Source organism: Apteryx mantelli, chromosome 4 (genome assembly GCF_036417845.1).
Source record: "Apteryx mantelli isolate bAptMan1 chromosome 4, bAptMan1.hap1, whole genome shotgun sequence".
In the NCBI taxonomy this organism is placed as follows: Eukaryota; Metazoa; Chordata; class Aves; order Apterygiformes; family Apterygidae; genus Apteryx; species Apteryx mantelli.
Genome location: NC_089981.1, coordinates 75,782,911 through 75,809,962, shown reverse-complemented (window position 1 = coordinate 75,809,962; position 27,052 = coordinate 75,782,911). Strand labels below are relative to the sequence as shown.

Here is a 27,052-nt window from a genome sequence, read left to right as displayed (position 1 = left end):
CCTATTTGTCTGTTATAGAGGTGTAGGTTATATAATAATCACCACATAACTGCATTGTCTGTATCCCTATAGTAGTGAAATCAGATCTCTCCTTATGCCACTCCATTGCACCCTATTGTGTCTGCAGGGCTCCATTTATCTCTGGTAAAAGCCTCTAGTAGGTTTACAGTAGGGCAGAAATTTGGTCTGCTTAGCTTCTGACTTCAGCACTGGAAAATTAAACAGAAGTCACCAGAAGAGAGCTTGGTAATAGGTAAAACAAAGGGGTAGTTGGCAAAGGAGGGAAAGACATTTTACTTTGTAATTAGTTAGGAAAAGATAGGAAACCCAAATAGAATGTGTTTATTGTAGACTGAGATTTGAAACTACTGTGTGCATTTAAACAGCTCAAAAGCTGGTGATTCTGGGAGGAATTTGGATTTCTAATTCCCTTTACCTTCAATGGAGATTCACTGTCCTTTTGAAAGCTGTGGGCAGCTTTCAGATCTCACCCTGAATGCCATTTGGATTCCCTAATCCCTGTATGATTGCTGTGCTGCAGGCAGCACCTCTGGTCACCTTTCACAGTCTCCATGCCACTTCCTGGCTGTCCTCTGTTGTGCTGCAGTTCTGCATCCTACGGCCACAGCCTTCCCTCTGTAACGAACTGGCCAAGGCTGCAAGGGATGTGGGGACTGGCACAGAAGAACTTTGCTTTCAGTCAACCTCTGTCTCCAAATCCTGACACAAACAAGTAGGTGGAACCAAGCAGGGAGGAAGGAACTGACAGTGTGGAGCCTTGTGAAATACGGCTCAAGCCTTTGCCTTCACTGGCTGGTGCTTTGTGGTTTCAGAGCACCTCACACTGTGAAGGAGATGTGACGAAACGCTCAGAATCTCGAAGGAAGGTCAGGCCTGCAGACTGAAGCAGGAGTGACCACTTTGATTTGAACAATAAAAAGATGCAAGTCCCTTTTCATGCTTTGAGAGCTAGAGAATTAGGGGAGCTTTCATGCCTCTGTCCCATTTTAGTTTTCAGGAAGGCAGGGTTTATGTATTACTCCAATTTCTTTTTTCAGATATAAAATTGCAGTCAGAAAAATTGTGTGTGCATTTAAACTTGGAAGAATTGAAGGCCACTAAATGTAGTGGCTCTTCCGAGGTGAAGGAGGTGGCTTTAAACTAGCATTTTGGAATCTGTAACTCAAAAATTAGTTTATTATTTCTCCCAACTCTTAAATGACTTTCAGTTCTCTCACCTCTTGGGTAATGGATAGTGCTGCTCATTTTGTCATCATGAAAGTTCACATTATCCACCAAAACAGTTATGACTTCTCTGTATATCCTGTACCTAACATTTACAGTTAGTTAGATGGGAGTGTATTTGTTGACTTTGATGGGTCTACAGAGCAGTCCCTATTGCCAAGGTCAGTAGACAAAGAGTATACACCAGATTTATCCACTCCTCATCCATCTCAACAGAGGGATAAATATTGACTCAACTGTTCAGCCTTCCTTCCCTTTCAAACCCCCTTCCCAGCAAAACCCAATAAACATCTTTTATGCATAGACACATATGACCAAGCTTAGGTAAAAATACCTTGTGCTTGTAGATATGAAATTGAATCTATTAATCTGAGTAACAGGTCACCTCGTGTGAGAAAGCACACATCATTAGGTCTACAAAGATGATAATACATAATATATAAATATATATCATATGTATTTCCTAATAAGTTGGGAAAAACACTTCATTGGCATATATTTTTAATTTTCTACTGAACATTAAAGTATGTGAATCAGCTTGATTTAAAAATACCAAAGAGCTGAAATATCCTAATAATAAATCTAAAGGTGTGTGTTAGGAAAGAGATGTGCAGCTCGCATGACTGATGAGATATTAGCAGTTTTGACCTGAGCTCTTAGTGACTGATATTGATAACACTCATTTACAGAGCGCACTGAGGCTCCTGTGCCACACCGACTCTGTTGAAGTTGGAGTGTGTGAGTAGCTCCACTGAGCCCCGTGTTTCTAAATGGGATACCCTGAGCACTCAGAATCATTTTTGTGAATCATGCCTCTATATTTAAAAAGTAGGAAATGCCTATTACATAATGCTGCCCAGTCGCTGGCAATACAACGTTGTTGTCACGTATTCTGAAGTGCTTCTCCTCATTCTGCGGCAACACTGAGTTGGGACTTCTCTTAAGGATTTGTGGGCCTCACAGTTAGGAAACATTTTCCTGATAACCGGCCTACACTGTCACTGGCCTAATTACATCCCATTACTTCTTGTTAAATCCCAGTGGAATCCCTGAAACAATTCCTTGGCATCCTCGCTATCTGTCCCCTGTCAGACGCTCCTGGATGCTTATTTGGTTTCTCCCTCCAAACTCTGGCTATATGTCAGCCTGATTTCGGTGTGCTCTATGCGTCTTCTGGGCCCTTCTTGATGTTTTGTATCCCATATCCCTGAATTGTATTTTTTGTAAATCTGGTGTGCCATGATGTCTTGGTTAGAAAATAACCTCTCGATAGAGTTAAGCATCTGCCTGAGATTGATAAAGGCAAGACAGTTCAGACTGAAGGTTGTCAATTAATCCCTCTGTCACTCAGCTCTGCCTGCCTGTTTCAGGGGTCTTAGAGAAGGGAACGCTGCTTGATCCAGAGACAGTGACATTGAGTTGTGGAAAATACCCTTACTTCTGAATTTGCTTGCTTCAGTCAGCCTTAGTTATGTACATGGGCCAAATTCAGTCCTCAGTTACACCATTCTTGAGTGTTCTTGAAATCAGAATCTGATCCATAGCAAGACTTTAAATAGAAAACTGTTTTTACACAGAATAATGACCCAATACTGTGTATATTTCTGTGCACCTTGCTAATTGGAGGGTGTTGTCAAACTGGAGGTAATTCAGAGAAGAACAGCAAAAGTGATTAAAACGCTGGAGGGATCATTTCATAGGGAATGATGAAAAGAACTAAAAATATATGAGCAAATAAGTATGGAGAAGGTACCTGGGAATATGATTCAAGCATTTCAGGAACATGGGGTGATTCAGTAGCGTGAGCACCCTCACTCTACACCCCCAATTCCGCATTTCAAGAAAGTTTGGAGTTAGGCTAGGAAGTGTGTGGAGTCAATGGGACTTCAGTATCTGCTCGATGCTGAGTACAATACTTATGCATTTCTAAAATGAGAGCTACGGCCATGAATCATAGGTAAACTGAGCTAAGTGTGAAATGAGCATTAGAAAAAACTTCCAGACCGTGAGTAATTTTCAGGTTGTGGAGTATTCTTAAAAGGTACTGGTGGAAAAATGTCGAGCTTCAGCATTATTTCTGCAAAGTTCTCATAAGCCCATCTCCCAGTATTTGATGAATAAATCTCCTTGGCTGGAGACATTTAAACCTAGATGAGGAACAGAACAAAAAGTTATGCAGTAGATCAAAAATGAGGAGACAAAACAACTGAAAGGAAAAGTGGTTTGGGAAAGAGCTTCCATTTCTGATGGCTGTGCCCAATCCTGAAGTTTTCCAGGAGCTTCTACTTAGAAGATAGTCTCCTAGGGAATCAGTAAGGATTTGGCTGAAGTAAGAATTGGGTAAAAGCAGAGTTGGATTTTGTTGCCCATCTCATTCGGGTAGTATTCTGCGATGGTCTGCTGCCATGACTCACTCAGGTTGCACTTAGCAGGGCAAGTGTTCCCATTGAATGCATGTGAGTCAGGCAGTAGACTTAAAGCAAATGGAAGTAGTTTTTCACACACACGTAATTAAAGGGTGGAACTCATTGCTGCAGGACATTGCAGAGGCTAAAAGTAACATGGGTACAGGAAAGGATTAGGCAAATTCAGGGAGATAGGTCTGTGTATGGTTAAAAAAATGCTAATCTGGTCTGGATCAAAGAAAGGCTTTGAAAGTCCCTAAAACACTGACTACTAGAAGCTGGGAGGTCTAGATAGTGAAGGCTGAAAGAGGCTAGCTTCTGCTAGCAGCCATAGTTGAAAACAGGGTCCTGGATTGAATGGGCCTGACCCACTGTTTTTATGCTCTCATGAGCAAGAGTGGCAGGATCTGGCTCATGTGAGTCTCTCTGATTTCACTCTGTCCTTGCAGAGAGCTTGAGGATTCAGTCTAAAGTACCATCCTATCTCTTACAGGCTTCGCATGTGGAAGTGAAGGCAACGTTTAGGTCTGGCCTGAATGCCATCTTATACGGGTTTAACTAAAGGGGGTTTTCATATTGATAATCCAGAATACTTCTGGGTATAGATTTGAACTGATGATCACTTCAGTTTAGCTGACCTGTTTTAGCATACCTGTATAAATTTACAGTGAGAAATTTCCTGATATAGCCAGTTTTAAGCTGAGAGAAATAGAGGCTACACTGGAGTTTGTACTGGTTAAAGTGAGTCCTTTTGATTAAACTGGTGCCAAATTCTGTGTGGACAAATCCTCATATTGTAAAAAACCCACAGATCCTCCCTTTCCTCTGACAATCATATCAGGCTGGTGAGTCCTATGGACCCAATCTAATAGAAATGGAATTTTTACCATGCAAATCTTATTACCTAAAGTGCCAATGAAACTAATGGGATTTTGGGTAGTAAAAAATACTCTGTATGTGATACATAGTTTGGAATATAAATTCATTGGGGGGGGGGGGATTTAAGAAAAAGGAGCTGTTACTGCATGTGTTCCTTTGTGTCTTTGGAGGGCCTGTTTTTCCGAATGCCCCTCACCTCCCCCTGGCTTTGGTGGGACCACAGTGGTACTTAGTGTTTTCCTGCAAACACAGAGCTCCTTGCAGAATTTGGTTTTCAAAACACACCACTAAGTGTCTGTTTGTTTTAGAATTCATTTGGGGGGGGGGGGGGAACAGAAATAAAAAATATCCCAAGTGTTCCACTCCAAGGACAAACATCTAGAGGAACTCATATTTTTCCAAAGGGAACCATTTTTGCCGTGGAGGTTGGCTGAATGCATCAAGAATACGGGGCACATTTGAATGTATTTTGACAATCCTTGGATAGAAAAAAGGCTGAATCTATTTAGATACCCTTTTGGTTTACCATATATATACATATTTTATATATATATATATATGTGTGTGTGTGTGTGTGTGTATATATATGTGGCCTTAGGCTGCCAACCTGTGTGGCAGCTCTCAGGCTGAGGACAGTGTCAGCAGATACAAAGTTAATAACTGGATAAAAGTTAATAACTGAAACACTGCAAACACTGCAACCTTTTAAACTGTCTCCTATAGTTCCTCTGTGTTGAGATAACACAGCGCAAGTTGCAGAGGGTTTAACCCCCCCCTTGTCATTGCTCGGGTAAAATTCCTGCTGACTTTTCTAGGAGCTTGGTTTGTGGGAAGATGTGTAAGTTTAGGCCCAAAATCTTTTAAAGTAAAATCTTTTTAGTAGCCCAGAATTGTGCCATTTTGATGGTGATGCTGAGTATTTGGAATTGTCACCCTGGAAGCAAAGACTCAATAAATGATACCTTTATTTTTTTTGTGCTTATTTTAATGAAACACGCAGAAAAGGCACTTTAGAGAAGTGGAGGAAAGAGAAGGAGGTCAGATAAAAACAACTGCAGTCTGATGTTCGTTTTTGTGCCGTTGATAGTTATTATTCCCAAAGAAAATAATGTCCTTTTTTATTTGCTTTTAACATTTCGCCCTTGGCATCTGTTCCATCCATTGTGGACTAACCTAGACTCTGTTCTCTGACAATGGGTTAAAGCGAGCACTTACTGAAAAGCATTCTCTGCTTAATTACTTTTCCTTCTTCTGGAAGCTATTTTTTTTTTTATAGTCACATGTTAATTGTATATTAGTAGGCCTTTCTGATTAGTTGAAAACATAATGAAACCTTTGTAAACAACAAGGAGAAAGAGGGAGAGCGAGCGAGAGAGCGGGGCGGCGGGGGGGAAGAGAAAGGCACAGGGAGAAAGAGAGGTGCGAAGTAGGGGCTGCACCGGCGGGGGGGAGCTCGTGGAATTTGGAAAGGCAGAAATAATGCTCGTGGAAATGTCTTTTTTTGAATGACAACTTCCCTCGCCCAAATTAATCAACTTACCTAACGAGAAATGAGATGCATGGAGATGCAAATTGCGGTCGATCTGCAAAAGCAGGGTGGCAAACGCAGCAAGTTGGATTGGCTTGGAGGGGGGCTGAGCTGCAGCTGTCCACTAACAAGTCAGTGCTATTTGCAGAGGGCACGGAGCTGAATAACGGTTTTGTTACTGGCTTTTTCTCTCTCAGCTGTAGGTAGAAATGCTGTGTTTGTTTCCAGTGACTATTTCGGCGAGATAGATGTCCTTCTCTTTTATGTCATCTGCCTGTTTGACTCCAACAGTTGAGTTCTGTGTTTCTGATGCCGCTGTCTTCCCCTGACGGGGTGGAAAATTGGATGCCCAGGGACCACAGGATCAGGTGCTGGGTCTTGAACACGCAGGTGACACCAGGAATTATCAAGTTATCTGCACTTTCAGAAGGAGGGGGGGAAAAAAAAGCAAAAAAGAAAATAAATTGTACTTAGGACCCAATTCAGTGACATTCAGAGCCTCCTCAGTGCAGATTAGATTCAGTGAATCAGCTGAACCAGGCCCTCTTCTCCGAGTTGTTTTTTTTTTTTCTCTTTTCCTGGAAAGCTGCTCCTTAAACACAATTCACATTGGTTGTTTTTAAAAGGACCATCCTGCATTTGCAGCTCTCAATTTTGAACGGGCAGAGCCTCCCCCCTCCAGCCCTCCGCCCCCACCCCCTTCTGTTGCTGCTTTAAAGTGCTGTGCTTATAGGGATTTTGCAGCTCTCTGTGTGTTATTAGAAAACGTGTGGCTGGGACAGTTAAAATGGGAGTGCTACTGTATGCAAGAGCAATGTTCACTGTAAGCAATCCAAGGAAATCCTGCCAAGGCAGTATATGAACAGCAGCCAAACAAAACACAGGCGCCTTTCCAGTGAAAACCAGCACACTTCTGCAAATAGAGGAAAAATTGACTTTCTGATTTGGAGTGTTTCTACAACTAAGAAGAATTACTACAGTGATTGTTCTAAAAATATTTTTAGGCAGCACATTCTCAAAGGGGTTGGGATGCTTAGCATTGTTTAATTATGCTTCTCTTAGGTGATCAATCTGGATTGTGTAGAAATAAAATATGAAGTTTTTAGGTTCTTCTTCTAATCCACATTGGCATTATTTTCTGCAGTGTAATAGTGGCATAAAACAACACCTATTTAAGGAGCAAAAATTGTATTTTTATCTTTGCAGTTAAGGAAGTACGATTGTATATTCATCTTTTGCAACTTCGTAGTCATGGATTGCATTTTAACTATTTAATCTAGAGCAACCCCCAAGATCCCTACTTCTGTAACTGATGTTTTCTTTTGTCGTCTGAAGTATTTTACACTTTATTCTCCCCCACCCCTCTTAATATTTAGATTTTTAATGTTTCTGCTCATTTTGACTCTTTGTTCACCCAGTCTGGGATTTTCCTTTACAGGACTTGGAGTCCTGTAGGAACTCTTTAGTGCAAGATGTGTCTGCAGACACATTCTGGCACTCAAAAAATTTCCATAATGATGGAAATTGACTGGGATTCCACAAATTTGTTTATTGCCAAGAATAAATATGTTATTAAAAAAATGTTCTGCTAGTCTCAGCTACAATGTTTGCAAAGAAGTCTTAGTAACAGAGCTTAAGAATGCAGTCAGTTTATCTAAACTGAGCAAAAGAAAAAGATCTACAGAGTATTATTATTCTTTTTTCCTTCTTAAAAACAACATAATATCAACATAAGAAAAAGCAACAGAATTGTCAAGGATTAATTTCAATTTATGCATTTCTCCTATTTCAATTGCTGTAGTTCATTTAACTAAAGATGCAAAAGATACTTTAGTAGGTATGTCTCTGTTTATTCCTCTAATATATTTACAACTGACTTCTTTAGGCTTATAGCTGCTATGAGCTCAGTTCTGTTCTTTTAACTGCATCACCACAAACCAGGTTTGTTGAAGACAGTGTCTGGAGACTAACAAATCCCAATATGGAATAAGACCCTCATCGAGAGTCCATTGAAGTGAGTGGAAAGATTCACATTGACTTTGGGCTTTGTGTTAGGATATTAAACATTCATTTTCCATTACACTTTTGAATTTAACTATTCATATTCAGGATGAGATATTCTATAGTCAACAAACCTTAAAACTGCCCTAATTTACTAAATTAACTTGTGCCATATTTCCCAGACAGGCAAGACTTCCAATAAGGTGAAACTGTAGTATCAGATTCCCCCAAGATCAAGCCCTATATTTGAAGAACTACTTGCAATGGTTGAGGAAGGAGAATCCATCTATACCTCTCAGCCCCCTTTCTCATTTGGGCATATTGCTATATTCATAACCATATTTACAGAGCAAATCACTTTATATATATATACATATATATATATATGCATATGTGTGTGTGTGTACATACATACATACATACATACATACATATATATAAAATAAAGCTTGAAAGGGTAAGCATTTCTGCCTTGAATGTGAGAGATATCATCTGCTGTGTTCAAATTAGGACACGGAATTTGTGGCATATGCCATGTCAAGGCACAGCAGCAGAGTTCTGTTTCTTTAAATGTTGACGCATAACAGTGAAACCAGGTGAGGTCTGGCCCCAGGTGCTGGCTTCTGCATGCATTACTGAACAATTTTTAAAGGATGCAGACTGGGTGCTTGAAGGAGAAAAAAATAGGTCTTTTTCTAAATAGTTTTTTTTTACGAAATATGGTGTAGGTTTAATGCAATGATTAGAAAACCGATTGATTTAAGCTTCATGCATTCCTCTAACAGCATCTCAGTATAATCCAGTCCTGACCTGTCTCCCCTAATGTGCAGTACTAGTTGTCATGGAGCCCCAGTTATGCCAAACTGGAGGAAGATTTTTCTGAGACCATGAAACTCATTTCACTTGTGACCTTGCACAAAAGCTGAATTAAGAGTCTCTCACAGAATTACTCTCAAAGGTAAAAAGCCTGGATGCTGAAGAGAGGTGCTCCAAGGATTGCTTCTGCTTTCCTTGTCTGCACCTCTAGAACCTACATGGCTTTGAAAAAAAAAATAGCTCCTTAGTGTAGGTTTTTCCTTCATTCTTTTCAATGTAAATCCAGTTTTGAATCATGTTGCCTTTAAGTCCATAGGTTCAAGTTCTGTGGTCACCAGAGATGTTGCATCAAGGTAAATTTGCAGAGAGTTTGGTGAGTGGCTTATGCTGAAAGGGTGCGGCTTGTAAATCTAATTCGAGGTGTAGTCTGTTACAGGCAAAAATTATTGATACACAAGGAAGGTTTTATTCAGAGACATCTGTAGGTTGGCAGCTGTGCCAGCCATGTCTGTTCTAAGTAACGGAAGCCATGCAGCCGGCAATGTTAGCGTTTTGGGGATGAGTGTTGAGAATATTGGTCAAATTGCACTATGACAATGCTTTTATTATTTTTATTATTGCTGTTTTGCAACTGAATTTGAGATGAGTGTCTGTATATGTCTGCGTGTGCAAGCGGGTAAGGTGCAGAGGGAGGGCTGTTATTTTTATTTTTTTAAATCACACCTCCTTAGCATTTTGTATATATCAGCATTCTAGCAGAGCGATTTGCTAATTGCACTGGAAGACCCACTTTAAATTCAGGAATACTGAAACTTTGAAACTGTAACATTTTGACTGGCGAGAATGACCAGTCTTCTTTTCTGTTTCGCAGTGAGCTAGTTGAAGGAAGCTGGCATTGTCGCAGAGTGAAAGCTCTGCAGAAGTGCCGCAGGTTTTTCATATGGAAATGTGAAATAATGGGGTGATTAAATAGAGCTGTATATTAAAGTACATCTGACATTAGAATTAGCATAATGTGCTCTAGCCCTAGGCTGAGTACTTTATTTGCCATCTGCGTCGGACCAAAATCCCCTGGGGAAGCGCTAAAATATTCTGAATAAACTCAGCCCGAGTTCTTATTGAGAGTAAAATACCATTTGTGGCACGTCGTATTGATTCGTCTTAATTGCGGTGCAGAAAAGAACATTCAGTTGCTGATGACTTTTGTACTCTGTGACAAGTCGGCTGGAGTTATTCTAACACTGCAGTTGGTTAACCTGAACAGACTGTCGTGCTCAGAGAAGGAGAAAACCTTATCTTCAGCAGCATAAACTACAGTATCATCTCCCGGCTTTACTCCTTTCTATCTGGATGCGGTATCCTTTTTTTTCTCCCTGAACACTGCAGGCAGCTAACTGGAGGAGAAATGGGGCTTCATTGAATCACTTCAAGGAGATGCACGTTCTTACCTAGTTATTCTCCACAGTCCCCCTCCCCACATCTTTAAAATATCCAGAAACATCTGACCAGCTTTCATCTAAGGGAGTGAAAATCAGTGGAACTTGTCCTTGAGGATCCATCTCCGGAACCATTAGTTCAAGAGATTTATTATGTATATTTTGTAAAAAGCTGTGGCTTCTCCTGTGCATAAGCCCACAGTCTTAGCCTGTTGTAATGGTTTGATTTTTGTCAACTCTCCACTCAAATAGGTTGCTGAATACCTTTGAAAAAGTGCTTATAACATGCATAAAAGATAAATATTTCATCTGAAGGAAAATACTTTGATGCTCCATGCAATTCTGTAACATTCATAACGTCCAGTTTTTACCCTATAATTGCCTATCATTATACACAATTTACATATTCAAACATTCTCTACAAACCTTAGTCTAGCATGTTTTTATTACAAATTCAGATCAAGGGAATAACCTTTAACTTCAGAGACAAATGAGACAAATTTACAAGTGCATGTCTGCTGTTTTCTTGTGTTTTATAAATCCCTGCAGACCTGAACACTTTTGCTATAACGCCACTCAGAACAATATACATATATTACTACTTGTTTGTGGTGCTTCAGTAATGAGTCCCCTTTGTATTAGATAACCTATATAATTCAGCATCTAGGCCCTCCATAACGTCAATTATCTCTTCATAGCTAAATGTACATTCCATTAAAACAAGATTTATAGCCTTTATAATACTTCTTAGGATTGAACGTGGAGATTTTGTGGATTTAAAGAAGCAGAGATGGGAGTTAGCATTTGTTAAAGAAGTAATGAATTAAAACAAAAATGCTATTTCATTTACTAACTATGAATAGGCACCTAATGCCCTTAAGAAATAGTTGTAGTAAAACAGACAGAAGTACTCCTGGGGAAAAAATCAGGAAAATTTGTTTTCACCCTTTGGCTTTTTTATTGTTTCCTAATTTACTCTTTATTTTTCCATTATATGACATGGACAATTTCCTTTTTGTATCCTCCTTTAAGTTCCTATTCAGATTACTCAGAATTCTGACTTGTAAGATGAGAAAATGGCACCTTAGAAAAGTCTGTGGGGAAAAAAAAATCCCAGCACTTGCCAGTTTTCAAACAAAACTACTTACAGGAAACCAATTTAAGGGGAAGCTGCTGGCATATTTCATATGTTGTGGAAAAGACTGACATTATTTCAAATGCATTTGAATACCTTATGCAAAGAAAAGGCCTAAAAGTGTCCTTGAGCAGTACAAGGGTTTTTCATGAATGCTCTAAATGGGGTACTATATATAAAACCAACAGCCATGGATATTCCTATGGCCTTTTCATCTTACTAATGGGTACAATTCCCCCCCCCCCCCAATTAATTTCCCTGTTTTCACTGATACACTATTTCGTACAGTGGGTTTGTAAAGCATCCTTACAATCTGCTAACTGATGTTGTAGCTTCACAGGAACTAACTAAAAGACACAAAGCTGTTTGGATGCTAAAGATGGAGTCAATTGAAACTGTTGTATCACAAAGGGCTAATTTAAAAGTTAACTCATTCACTATTGATCTTTTAATATTGATTTTTCTGTTCACTCCTTACTTTTCACACTTCTCCCTTTCTCTGTTTTATAAATTGCCTTTGTATTTTAGAGTTTAACACCAATTAGAAGAAGGTGTTCAGAGATGACAAACATGTTTTTATCTTCCATCTTAATACTGCTTCTGGGTCAAAATCCCTAGATTGTTAGTTCTGATTTTTGCTATGCATTTTTTTTCCTTTTCTGCACTTCTTATACTTCTGTAGGCTGAACATTAACTTCCAGTAAGCCACAAGCTCTTTTTAGGAATGAAAAATTTGACATCCAGAAGGAGGTTGCTCCAAATGACTATTGACATTTTATACTTAAAAATATAATATTACCATTTTGTGATGCACTGTAAATTAAACCGAACTGTGCATTCAGCTCATTTATGTGAATCTGGCAGTACAATTCTAAGGTATGATTAAGTCTTACAGAAAATGGGACTATTGAACAGAAGCTGCATCTTCAGCCAAAGTTCGTCTGTGTCCATTAAGAAGCATCTATTTGCATTATGCATGGCTGTAGTGTGCCTGCAGCCATCTCCTTTTTTGTAAGTGTAAATGCCACAGACAACATATAAAATGCTTTTGGGGAAAATTTACCGAAAAAATCACAGCTTGTTATATTCATATAAACCTAGTTAAGATCCTTATTTTTTGTACCCTGTTATAACTTAATCTGTAAGAACTCAAAGTCTGCACTGGTGGTCAGTGGAGATACTTCAGATTCATTACAGGGTAATTCAAATCAGAGTTTGGCTAAGAGTATGATTGTAAGGTTGATATCTCTAATTCTTTCAAGGCTTCATGCTCTTTGTTCTTAGAATTAAGAGAGGGGTGACTATAGATACACAGCATGACAGTCTGGCTGCTCAACTATGTGATTGGCAATTAATCTTTTTGGTTTTCAAATAATATGATAAAATAGTTTATTAAACAAAAAGATAATATTCGTTATTACAGGAATGATAGACAATTTGCTGTCATGCCTAAATATGATCAACATAGCCCTGACCACTGAAATCAATGGAAAGCACAATTGTGTTAGTAAACAAAATAGGATCCCAAAAGTAGGGCAGATTTTAATCCATCAAGGACAGATTTTGGCAGTTGGCTTTAGCACAGATAGAATTTGGCCCTCTATTAAAAATATTAGTGTATTTTAATATGGGCACCAACCAGTGCTATTGTAGATTTTTTTCAACAAGTAGAAAATGCTCTCAAGAATATTCTCGTTGCTAATTAAAATCAATGCTGGGAATGAGAGGGTCTTGTGAGGTTTGTAGGTTCTCTTGGCATAAAGCTTTTTGCATAATCTCTGTAGAGAACTAGCAGTCTCAGTAATAGAAACAGGATGGAGAAAGCTGTAAAACATGCAGGCAATGTGTGACAGACGACTCTTGAATGAAGTTGTGATTTTTGTTCTTTTTGAAGATTGCACTGGGGCAGAGAGGCTATTCAAGGGACAAGGTAGAAGAAGAGAATAGGGCCACGTATGGTCTGAAACAGAGGGTTTAGTGTGCTTCCCATTTACTTCTCCTTTCTTCAGACACCACTGTTATTTTTGCATCCACCTCTTAAAATCTTTTCATCTTTGTTTCCCTGTCGCATTCTTTCCTTTCACTGAAGTCATGCTGAGATTCCCCTTTTCCAGGTTATTGCAGGCTCTGTGGCCCCTCATGCCTATGTTCTAGCACTAAACCTTCAACTCCTCTCCTTGACTGAGGATGCCCTTCAGGTTGGCTGAGCTTCACAAGAGAGAGTGGCTTTTTATCTGGGTGGAGAATTGGAGGCCCTTAGGTTGTGAGACTGCAGGCATCTTGCTAAGTCATGAAACACCAACTTTTTTTGCCAGTTGATGCTTACTTTATGAATTGTAGGTGATAGTCCCCATCATCCTCAGCAGGAAATGCTGCGAGACTCTCTAGAGCCGTTTCTTCAGATGAGGCAGCACAGGGATGGATGCACTGTGTTAGTTCTGCAGAAGGTTAGAGGAGTTCAGCTGGTTTTACATCTTCAACTCGTGTTGCCGTCATCATAAAATTAAAATGAAGAGAAGTATAGAGAGAAATAGTGCCATTGCATTTGGTGTTTAAGGCTGGCGATGACTGTTGGACTGGCAGTGATGATCCCGACTCAGGCTTGGACCCTACTTCACACTTATGTCTCTCTTTTATTAGGACTGTCAGTCCCTCTGTAAGTGGAGATAGCAGCACTTTAAACATCCCAGGGAATGGAGTGAGGGTAAAGCATCTGATATTGTGAGTGTTTAGTTATGGTAGCATTCAGTGATAAAAATATGTAAATAAATGTTCTTGCCTATTTTGCATAGTTCGATGGCTTACGAAATGTCTTCCAGCAGAAATGTAACGGTTTCATTTTCGACCTGTGTTACAGATATTTTTGTATAACAGATCAAGCTGGTATATAGTTCACACTGCAGGCACCTGGAAAGTATTTGGCTCTTGCATAGGTGACCTGTCAAACCCCATATAACCATACATTTTCTTTGCTATGAAACACTAAATCTTTTCAGTATTTAATGCCCTTCTCTTTAATGTCGGCTGGTCTTATAAGGAGACTTGTTAAACTAGTGTTCTCAATTATGGCATTTTAATTTAATAATAATTCAATTAAAGGAGTGCTTTTTATGGAGCATCTACACTACCTTTATTGGTATTATTAGAGTAACCATCATAATAAGAAGGAGTAATTATTTAAATGCTCATTAAAAATCAAGTGGTGGAGAAGAGAGTAATGTTGGTGGAAAGATGTAGGAACCTGATACATGTCTGTTCCTGAGTGCTACAATAAAAGGTGTCCTTTCCTTAAAGCTTGCAAGTTTCTACTTTTCCTGAACTTCTAAAGGTGCAGTAAAGCAGCATTAAAATTCCTTAACGTTTTTATTGCTGCTGTTGTAACTTTGTAAAGGGAACCAGAAACATTAGCTAGGAAGTATTGCTAGAGGTAAAGAATGGCAGTAGTTATGTGGACCTGACTTGGTATCCACTGCAGCCCTGGCAGGGGTTATGGGCAGGTGATTAAAAAGGGGGGAGTTCATTCTCTGTTACAGCTAATGGAATTATTCAGGCATGCTGAGGGAAGAATTCGTAAGGTACAGGATGTCACTATAGCCCAGCAGAAAATAATGAATTCTCAACAGTTCTTATCTCACATTGATTATTGTTTGATAGTATCCAGAATAACTCAGAATATTTGGAGGGAAGTTTATCTTTAGGGCAAAGGCGCTCAGCATTCAGGGTATATAGAAAGCCTCGTACCAACTGGACAAGGAAGATCTGTGCATCACTGAATAATACAAGTCAGACTGCAGAGGACAGACAGATAAGTCAGGGAATTCAGGCAGTCTGGTGCAGTGGGATGAACGTCCACGGTCTCATGCTAATCTTGTTCTGGGCTGGCCAAACCTACCTGTCTTTGTTCAATGCCCTCCATAAGGGCAGAATTTGGCAGGCAGAATCTGAATTTAGCTTTGTTTTGTACCATTCATGCAACAGAAAAAAGCTCATTATTGCTTTGACATTTTGAACGGAACATAATTTGTCATGCAGTAATGGAAGGAACACATTTTAATATTTCTGGAAAAGACCATCTTTTGTCATTATATGCAGAAAAGGCAAGAGTGTTCAATAAATTCATAGTTTATAATTACCTGCTTAGGGAGAAGAGGTTTTTAATCTACCAGATAAAAACATAGCAAGATCTAATGGCTGGCAGTTGAACTCAGCAATTTGAACTGGAAATAAGACAGTTTTTTAATGCTAAGACTAGTCAACCATTGCCACAGATTACCAAGATAATGTTGGACTCCCTCTCACTTGGAGTTTCAAAATCAAGTTGGAGGAAGGGGGCTTTAAAAGACATGGGCTGGTTCAAGTGCAAATCTTTGGACCAGATGTATGGCCTGTAAGGTACAGATTAGATTTTTTCCTATGTTCTTCATGTCCATGTAGGTAGGACAAAATATTATGGTCTTAAATTGTGTCAAGAAAAATCTAGATTAGGCATTTGGACAGACTTCATGATAGTAAAGAAGAACAGCAGTGACGTGAACTTTGGGAAGGGGTTGTAGAATCTCCATTAATTAGGGTGTCCTTTGAAGCAGGATAATTGAGCGTCTTTCATAGGTATGAACAGATACATAGATACGGACCTGCCTTGGGTCAGGAATTGGACAAGAGAAACCCTTGAGGTTTATCCTAGTCCTCTCATTCTTTAATTCCATGGTTTTTTCTAGCCTTAAAATCATGGATTTCTAGATATAAACCTGTATCTCAATAGGATCCAGCCCTACAAATCTGTCTCAGGTCTGAACTCCTGTGGCTGTACTTGTTTGGATTTAGTGCAACACTGAAGCCACCATCCTGGAAGCCATCCTGGAAGCCATCTCTAAGGATGTGGAGGAAAAGAAGGTGATCAGGAGTAGTCAGCATGGCTTCACCAAGGGGAAATCATGCCTAACCAATCTGATAGCCTTCTATGATGGAATGACTGGCTGGGGAGATGAGGGGAGAGCAGCGGATGTTGTCTACCTAGACTTCAGCAAGGCTTTTGACACTGTCTCCCATAGCATCCTCATAGACAAGCTCAGGAAGTGTGGGTTAGATGAGTGGACAGTGAGGTGGATTGAGAACTGGCTGAATGGCAGAGCTCAGAGAGTTGTGATCAGCGGCACAGAGTCTAGTTGGAGGCCTGTAGCTAGCGGTGTCCCCCAGGGGTCAGTACTGGGTCCAGTCTTGTTCAACTTCTTCATCAATGACCTGGATGAAGGGACAGAGTGCACCCTCAGCAAGTTTGCTGACGATACAAAACTGGGAGGAGTGGCTGATACGCCAGAGGGCTGTGCTGCCATTCAGAGAGACCTGGACAGGCTGGAGAGGTGGGCGGAGAGGAACCTCATGAAGTTCAACAAAGGGAAGTGCAGGGTCCTGCACCTGGGGAGGAACAACCCCATGCAGCAGTACAGGTTGGGGGTTGACCTGCTGGAAAGCAGCTCTGCCGAGAAGGACCTGGGAGTGCTGGTGGACACCAAGTTAAGCATGAGGCAGCAATGTGGCCTTGTGGCCAAGAAGGCCAATGGTATCGTGGGGTGCATCAGGAAGAGTGTTGCCAGCAGGTCGAGGGAGGTGATCCTCCCCCTCTACTCTGTCCTGGTGAGGCCACATCTGGAGTACTGCATCCAGTTCTGGGCTCCCCAGTACAAGAGGGATGTGGCACTACTGGAGCGAGTCCAGCGAAGGGCTACAAAGATGATTAGGGGACTGGAGCATCTCTCTTATGAGGAAAGGCTGAGAGAGCTGGACCTGTTTAGCTTGGAGAAGAGAAGGCTGAGAGGAGATCTTATCAATGTGTACAAGTATCTGAAGGGAGGGTGTCGAGAGGATGGGACCAGACTCTTTTCAGTGGTGCCGAGCGACAGGACGCGAGGCAATGGGCACAAACTGAAACACAGACACTTCCATCTGAACATGAGGAAAAACTTTTTCACTGTGAGGGTGACAGAGCACTGGAACAGGTTGCCCCGAGAGGTGGTGGAGTCTCCTTCTCTGGAGATATTCAAAACGCGCCTGGATGCAATCCTGTACAATGTGCTCTAGGTGACCCTGCTTGAGCAGGGGGGTGGGACTAGATGATCTCCAGAGGTCCCTTCCAACCTCAGCGATTCTGTGATTCTGTGATCCATTGCTCAGAGCTTATGGCCTGGGTGTCTCATCTCAGTACATGCATAGATACCTACCAACCAATGTAAAGATGAAAAGATAGACTTGAGCCATCAGTCCCTAAAATAATACCTATTTACAGACTGTAGGGTTGAATCCACGTACAATTCATTGAACAGTATTAATGAAGTCTTGGCTTGTGCTTAACTCTAAGCACATGAGTAATTTCATCACTATCCAACAAAGCACTTCAGCGTATGCTTAAGTTTCATTGATGTTGATTACTCACATGCTCAAAGTCAAGCACATACTAAAGTGATAAAGACTGCATATGGCAAAGCCTATATAGCTAGTTGTCATAAAGTGGGTATTTAGACAGACTTCAGTGCAGGTGGCGAGGGATTAAGATAGCTATATATCAAAAGTAGCCTTATAACAAAGAGTTTTATAGTGTAGGTGCACTGCATTATTAAATATAAGGATCATTCCTGAGCAATACATGGCTGTTTCTGGGCATGTTTAAAATATTTAGCAAGTTTTTGAATATAAAACTGTTCGGAGTGGATCTTCAAAGACTTTTTGACATTGTTCTGTTCTTAAAAGTGAGGGTCTACACTGCTCAGGGCAACTTCTAGGCAAGATAACCATGAAGTGATAATATGCAAATGAACATTTTATTTTATTTTATTTTATTTTTTAAAAGGGGAGTCTGGGGAGAGTCTTTGAGGGTTGTGAAAGTTAAAAAATATATATATATACACACAGGCACACACACCCAACATTCAGGAAGCAGTCAGAGCATGGTAGTCAGGTAGCCTACAGTCAATTTTGCCGTCACGTAGGGGTCTCCTCAAGAGGAGTGTTTAGGGGCATAAAAGCTGAACAAAACAAAAAGGAAGACACGACTGTTGTATGACTGATAGCTTGTCAGTCTTATATCAGTAATAGCACTAATTTCCTCTGTTTGAAAGAAAACTGAAAAGGAGGGGGTTTACTTTCCTCACTTGAATTTCACAGAGGTGAAGTTTTGGAGAACAAAACAAAACAAAACATCTCAGTTCCATATAACATGTAGTAGCAAGCATCCAGCCAGCTGCCATTTTGAGGGTAATTTTTTTAATCAGCCATTTCAGTTTTAGATTGGCCTTGATCCTCAGCCTGTTCAGGAATTCTTCTTTTTGCATATGTGCCTTTTCTGAAGTAAACGTGTTGCTGTTGTTGTTGTTGTCTAATACACAGCTGTTTTCTTCCTTCTGTCAGCTCTTGAACTAAGTAAGGAGAATACATGCACACACACACACTCACATACTCTATTTTTTAAATTAAAAAAACCACAAAAACAAAAAAATGCATGCTATGACTTTAAAAATGAAAGAATCAAACAGCTGTGGGTAATAAATCGATTAATTAGAGTGGATAAAATGAAGGTGAAGGGTGCAGAGCACTCTTTAATTTGAAGATATGTGACCTTGTAAGATGCTGCACTTCATTTGCTATTAGATCACACTTCAGAAGGGGCTTTATTAAAATCTATTCTAGGGTGAACTGAGGTAAAACATATTGTTAAAAAAAGCTTTTGACAGAGTATGTTATATACTTTAGTCTGCTTCAGTGATTTTTGTCACTTTTTATACTACACATGTTGCTGTGCAAGAAAAGTTAAAGGTCTAGACATTTTCATCATATTTCTGTAAGAAACAGAAATTTAAATATTTGAAGTAATAACACGAGCATTTACTGTTGCTTTGGCTGCAGAGCTGACATAAAACTCCCTAACTGCCTCAGTGCTGAGGAGATTTTAAGGGATAATGTATCAGTTCCTTTCAGTGTTTGTATGTGGCTTTCATTAATGTCAATAGTAGTTATGGTCACTTTTTTCCCAAGCAGAATGCAGTTCCCAAACATGCTTTTTTTCCCAGTAACAGTTGTTAGCAATTAATCAAAGCAAGGGAGTACATTACTCCTCGGTAGTGCCCCGCACAACCCCGTGTTACGGGCTGGGGCATGGAGGCCCCGTCAGTCAAACGGGAACGCGCGCGGTGTTGTGTACAGCTTTTGCTGGCGGCGGGGGGCCGGATTCAGTGAAATCGGGGTCTGAAGCTGCTGTCCACAGCAACAGCCCAGCTAAATCAGGAGCAGCGTAAGAAAGCTGCTCCCCGTTTATCACATATGTTTGTAAGTAAGCCTCATTCTGCTAGGTGCTCTCTGCTTTTATAGATGTTCTTTGGGTGATAAGATTAGACAGACTGACAGGCTGATAGGTAGGTAGATAATCTTTATCCTCCTTGTCTAAGGTTTTGTAGAAGCAGCCGTTCCTGCAACAGCCAGAAGAGGGGAATTCATCAGTTGGCAGCAATCCTTCTTCTCATGCTGTGTCTTAATTTAACAATTCTTTTGGTTGCCGTGAGTCTTAAAAAAGGCAGTTTTGATATTATAGTTTTATTCACCTTATAAACGCTTTTGCTTTCAAGCTTAAGCAACAGGCTTCTGTGAATCACAATACCCCCATCTGGAAGTGGACTGTGCAGTTTGACCGCAGGTGTGAACGCCTCCGCAGAGGCTGGGAGCAGGGGCTCGGCTCAGGCCATTGCACGCTTACAGGTCAGGCAGGAAGCGCGGCTCAGGTTTTGAACTTCCAGGAAGTTTAGTGCCTTTGGGTGCAGTGGGACCATCACTAGCCAAAATACACACTTTTGTAAGCAAACAAACAAACAAGCAATTAATTTTAGATTTTTGAAAATGGGGAGGAAAAACTCCTGTTTTTCAGGAGTCCTCCTCCTCATTTAAAAAAACAAATCCTGGACTGTGATTTTCAAATTGACACATACTTATGGATTTATCAGAGTTGGAGCCTTGCAGAGGAATTGAAAAGGAAAAAAAAAATGCTTTGTGAAGATAGCACATAGTTTATATTGTGCCCAGGACTGGAATTTTCTTGCTAGCAGAATTATGACTGTAGTGCAGACTTGTCCACACCTGTCTTTTATGTAAAGCTGAATCAAGGTTAAAGGAATGCTTTCCACCTCTATGCAGTTGTTCAGAGAGGCTAGAAAGGCAAACAGAACAATGTTTTTGGCTCTGGTGAGCATTTCTGCGTTGAAGGGCAGGCTCAGGCTCAGAAATTCTTGGGACCCAGTTCAAGCACGGCCCGACATTTGTTACTGTTAATTGCAACTGTGCTGTCGGCTTTGATTACCGGATGTTTCATTTGAGTGGCTTCTTGGTGTTTTGGCAAAAAGCATCTCAAAGTGGTTTATGCAAGGGTACGTTTTCCAAGCTCCTGTTGACTTTAATAGGACTTGTGCAGATAAATACCTACATAGTACTTTAAAAATGGAAGGGCCAGTATGACTGGAGCATGTATAAATTAAATACAGCAAGATCTCAGGGGACTGCTGCATAAAGTATATAAAAATATAAAATGAAAGAGTGAAAATGATACTGAAGCTTCTTCCAGGTGCCCCATAAAACCTACAACATCATGTTTTGTTTGATTTTCATATGTAGTCATAAATCCCTTGAAACAAATTCCTTTCTGTGAATAAACATGTGAAAGGATTTGGATCCTCATGCGTCATAAAGGAAGGTTTTATATGCAAGTTAGAGAATATAAATGTATATAGCACCAGTGCGTATGTGTGATATTTGTCATACATGTTAAATGAATAAGCACAGTGAGTAAATGTGCTGTTCAACAATTTATATCAGTCAATACATTGCAATTAAATCCTTCTTTCAGAAATGCTAAGGAGGAAATGTGTTAGCAAAATAAAGTGCATGCCAACTGTATTGAAATGTTCTCCACTGTATTATTTTTTAAGTGTTCTTTCTGTTTTTCTTTTATAGGTAAAGATGAGCCTTCAAGCTATATTTGCACAACATGCAAGCAGCCTTTTAATAGCGCTTGGTTCTTGCTTCAGCATGCCCAGAACACACATGGATTCCGCATCTACCTGGAAACAAGCCCTTCAAACAGTTCCCTTACTCCACGCATCACCATCCCTCCTCCTCTGGGACCAGAGACTGTTGCACAGTCCCCGCTGATGAATTTCCTTGGAGACAACAACCCTTTCAATCTCTTACGGATGACAGGACCCATCTTGCGTGAACACCCTGGCTTTGGTGAGGGTCGGCTCCCAAACACACCTCCACTTTTCAGCCCTCCGCCTCGTCATCATCTGGATCCACATCGCCTTAGTGCCGAAGAAATGGGGTTAGTTGCCCAGCATCCCAGTGCCTTTGACAGAGTTATGCGTTTAAACCCCATGGCAATTGAGTCCCCAGCGATGGATTTCTCCAGAAGGCTTCGAGAATTGGCAGGAAACAGTTCCACCCCTCCTCCAGTCTCGCCCAGTCGCACCAACCCTATGCATCGCCTGTTGAATCCTTTCCAGCCAAGTCCTAAATCACCTTTTTTGAGCACCCCGCCACTGCCACCAATGCCCCCCAGCAGCACTACGCCTCCCCAGCCTCAGGCCAAGAGTAAGTCCTGTGAATTCTGTGGGAAAACATTCAAGTTCCAGAGTAATCTTATTGTGCACCGACGCAGTCACACAGGAGAAAAGCCCTACAAATGTCAACTCTGTGACCATGCTTGCTCCCAGGCCAGCAAGCTAAAGCGTCATATGAAAACACATATGCATAAAGCTGGCTCCATGACAGGCAGGTCAGATGATGGACTGTCCACCACTAGTTCCCCTGAGCCAGGCACAAGCGAGCTTACTGGAGAGGGACTAAAATCCAGTGAGACAGATTTCAGGAATGAGAGCGATCCTTCCTTGGGCCATGACAATGAAGAAGAAGAAGAAGAGGAAGAGGAGGAAGAGGAGCTTGAAAACGAGAGTAGGCCAGAGTCAAGTTTCAGTATGGACTCAGAGCTGAGTCGCAACCGAGAAAATGGTTCCAAATCATTACCAGACGAAAAATCCCTTGTCCTGGGAAAAGTTATAGAGAATGTAAGTCTAGGTGCCATCCAGCAATATAATGACATGCTAGCTGAAAAACAGAAAAGGAGTAGCTTCATGAAAAGGTCTTCTGACCAGCGAGACTTGTGTCCTCGAGATCTCTGTCAGAGAGATACAGGTGATGAAGACTCAGTGGTAGGAGAGCTGGACCGCACTGAGGAAGGGACAGTCAATGGAAGAAACTTTGGCCCAGGTGAACCCTTCCCAAACTTGTTCCCTCGCAAGCCGACACCTATCACAAGCCCCAGTTTAAACAATTCTTCTAAAAGAATAAAGGTAGAGAAAGATTTGGACTTGCCACCAGCAACAATAATACCTTCCGAAAATGTTTACTCCCAGTGGCTGGTAGGGTATGCAGCATCAAGGCACTTCATGAAGGATCCGTTTCTAGGATTCACAGACTCCCGACAATCCCCCTTTGCAACTTCTTCCGAGCACTCTTCGGAGAACGGGAGCCTGCGTTTCTCCACCCCACCAGGGGACATGCTAGACGGGGGGCTCTCAGGGCGCAGCGGCACGGCGAGTGGAGGCAGCACTCCCCACATCAGTGGTCCTGGCCCCGGGCGACCCAGTTCTAAGGAAGGGCGGAGGAGTGATACATGTGAGTACTGTGGCAAGGTCTTTAAGAACTGCAGCAATTTAACGGTGCACCGTCGGAGCCACACTGGAGAGCGGCCTTACAAATGCGAGCTCTGCAACTATGCATGTGCCCAGAGCAGTAAGCTGACGCGTCATATGAAAACGCATGGCCAGATAGGGAAGGAGGTCTACCGCTGCGACATTTGCCAGATGCCCTTCAGTGTTTACAGCACCCTGGAGAAACACATGAAAAAGTGGCATGGAGAACATTTGCTGACAAATGACGTCAAAATTGAGCAGGCAGAAAGAAGCTAAGGCCCCCCACTAGGTTAAATTTCAGGGGTCTAGGTAACATTTTATTTGTACAGTTTAACTATTGCCAACTGAGAAAAGATGACCTAACTTGCCTCCGTAAACATAACTTAGCATAACTATGGTAGGTGCCAGACTTTGGCACTTAAATATAACCTGTGTCTACAAAGTTCTATTAAACCCGAGGGTTGATTAAGGCAGTAAAAATTGTGGAGCCTTTTAACTGTGCAATAATTTCTGTATTTATTGGGTTTTTGTAATTTTTTGGCATGTGCAGGTACTTTTTTTTATTCTTTCTGTTTAAATTTCTTTTAAATTTTTGTTGGGTATCCCTTTTTAATTTTACCCAGTCGTAGCCTGAGATTACTTGCATTGTAGGGGAGAAACATATCTTTTTAAATTATAATTTTTGGGCCGCTGCTTTTTTGAAATTTAAGCTAAGCGTGTGTAATTTCTTGTGAAGAAGCCAGCATTTTAACAGAGATCTTTCTTCTTTTCCTTTTTTTCCTTTCCTCTTTTTAAATAACCTTGAAGATTAGGGAAATCAAAATTGTACAGCGGATAACAATCTTTAAAATTAGCACTTTCTTTTGGAATTGGATCTAATATGTAGCACTGACAATGTTGCTAATGATAGAGGCCTTTTCTAGATAGATTTCATCATTAAAGTTATGTCAACTAAAAAGACATGAGTGCAGGTATTTTCAGAAGGCAGCTACATTCAGAAAAACATAACATTCTTAATTGTGCATTATTATCAGATAGTTTCTTCTTGTTGTTAACGCTTTGGCAATGTAATGGTGCCATTCTGTCACTTGTTGGGGTATCTTTCCCTCCCTCTTCCCACTGACAATAAAAGTACATCTGAGGTATTGCAATATTCTCTTCAAACCTTGGAGGAACCAAATGCCATCTTTTTCTCTTTTTGAACTGCACAAACACAAATCTAACTGAGTTCAGGACATCTGTACATGCCTCTTCCTTAGCCCAAATTTGCTGTAGTTAAAATAATTACAACAGGATGACAAATTCTCAATAAAAAAACTCAAATTTTAGGAATTTGGTTTATGAATAGAAGTATTAGAACTATCTTATATGATGTACAATGATGTTATTGTAAGGAAGGGAAAAAATAAATTTGACTTGAATTACCTGTATTGGCAAGATTCTGTTCCTGCTGAAGTCTGAATTGACTGAATTAGAAACAGAATTGAATTATGTTAGGTGAAAAGCATTACAACATAAAAAAAGTAAAGAAAAGAAAAATGCACCTGCTCTACTTTCAAATTTTAAATTTTGTAAAGCCTATTAAGACTAATATTAACAAACAGTGGACAATTATGGTTAGACATTTTAATTATGTTGACCCGCACTTTAAAGCTTTTGTTTGTGGTTAAGAGAAAAATGGCTTCTCAACAAGAAATTACATCATATTCTTCTACTTGGCCCAAAGGTGGGTTAAACTGTAAGGGAACAGCTGAGATTAAGTGTCAGTGTTGCTAAGCATGGCATTCACAATACTGGCACTATAAAGAAAAATAAATAAAAATAATTTATTGGACAGTTTTTCTACTGCCATTCAATTTGACGTGAGTGCCTTGAAAACTGATCTTCCTATTTGAGTCTCTTGAGACAAATGCAAAACGTTTTTGTGAAATGAAAAGACTTTTAAAAAAAAAGTAAAACAAGAAAAGTACATTCTTTAGAAAAAAAGAGCCACATTTACTTAAAAAAAATTACTGTTTGAAGATAGTGGACATGAAAATGCCATAAGACCCAATCAAATGAAGATGTATACCCAGCACAACTTCGGACATCCATTAGCTGAATTATTCTCAGCCTTTTTTTTTTTTTCAGGACAACGCTGCTTAGGAAATGGAATGGAAATGATTTACTGCTGAATTAAAACTCAAATGACACAAATTACAAGTTGTTATCATTGAATGAGAAAAACAATTCAGGAACAACAGCTAATTTTTTTTAAAAGTTAAATTTAGTGCACTCTGTCTTAAAATACGTTTACAGTATTGAATACATACAAGGGTAAAAAAAAATTGTGTGTATGTGTGTTTGAGCAATCTTTTTTTTTTTCAAAGTTTGCTTAATAGGTTATTAAAAAAATGCCATAATGGCCATGTGTATATTGTTTTCTTTTGGTGACGGGGTTTTAGTATATATTATATATATTAAAATTTCTTGATTACTGTAAAAGTGGACCAGTATTTGTAATAATGGAGAATGCCTGGGCATTTTACAAAACCAGAAAGAAAAAAAAAAAAACTTTTCTTTTTTCCTTGAAAATGTTGCAGTAAAATTTAAATGGTGGGTCTATAAATTTGTTCTTGTCACTGTAACTGTAAAGTCTTGAGTTTTAGTAAATTTTTTTCTGCCTTGGGTGTTGAATTTTTATTTCAAAAAATGTATAGAAACTTGTATTTGGGGATTAAAAGGTGATTGCTACACCATGTAGAAAAAGTATGTAGAAAAAAGTGCTTAATATTGTTATTGCTTTGCAGAAAAAAAAAATCACGTTTCTGACCTGTACCTATTTTTCTCTTTTTTTCTTCCCCTTTCCCCTCCCCTTCCCCTTCTGGAATGGATATTGATATTGGTTGATTCATATGATGTAGGCACTTGCTGTATTTTTACTGAAGCTTGTAATTTTTTAACTGTACGCTTGTCCTTTTAAAGGGATTTAATGTACCTTTTTGTTAGTGAATTTGGAAATAAAAATAAAAACAAACAAACAGGCTGCCATAATATATTTTTTTAATTTGGCAGGATAAAATATTGCAAAAATAAAAAAAAATTTGTATGTGAAGTCCTTATTGTACAGGAAAAAAGGAGGTTGTTAGACGACCTTTGAGTAAAAGAAACAAAACAAAATAATTAAGTGCTTTTTTATTTTTATTTTTGTTGTTGTTGTTCACAAATAATTTTAGTTGTATATATATATATTTTTTGTCAGAAATGGCCTACAAAAAAGTGCTGTTCCCACAGGGCTCTAAATAACTTCAAAGTTGCCTGGACCCCTTGCATCAAGGTTTTACCAGGTATGGTTGAACCAGGCTGGATGGTTATTGCCTATTCGTGTTAGATGAAATTCGGTTTCCGTAAAGGTGTCTGAGGTGACTTCCCACAGCTTCCCCGCAGGTTCGAGAGGGGGAGAGGAGATTTTTTTCCCCCTTGCAAACGAGAAGATGTCAAACACATCTTACCTCTCACTGCCGCCTCCCACTCAGTGTCCCCCACCCCCTGCCACCGCCCGCTGGAAGAAAGTCATTGTAGTCTTTAGAAAGCAAGAGCTGTTGCACCTGCTCTGACACCGGTGAAATGCTCTGCTGTTGGTACAGTTGTAACCGGCTTGAAGTAAAATTGGTCCAGGCACAAGCCCTCCTCTTCCCTGTCAGAACAGGACCTATTCCATGTACAGGTCTTGCCAGTCCATGTTATTATCTGCTTTGCTGCTGTTCACTCCTAATTGTACATTCCATAGATTTCTGAATGTTTGGGACTGGGATGAAATTCTGTGCCTTTTGCTTTCTCTCTTCTTTGCTGTTCTTTCTCTCTCTCTCTCTCGCTCTCTCTCTCCCTTTTGGGTCAAGGGGAAG

The 27,052-nt window shown here is 40.1% G+C and overlaps 1 protein-coding gene across 2 annotated transcripts in view; it reads left to right on the top strand.

Moving 5' to 3' along the window:
* Positions 1-26,326, top strand: part of BCL11B (BCL11 transcription factor B) — a 95,556-nt gene extending 69,230 nt beyond the window's left edge. For both annotated transcript variants that reach the window (XM_067294948.1, XM_067294947.1), the window contains exon 4: positions 21,433-26,326. In XM_067294948.1, coding sequence (XP_067151049.1) covers positions 21,433-23,444 — 2,012 coding nt within the window. In that variant the 3' untranslated portion in view covers positions 23,445-26,326. The remainder of the gene's footprint in view (positions 1-21,432) is intronic.
* The last annotated feature ends 726 nt before the right edge of the window (positions 26,327-27,052 follow it).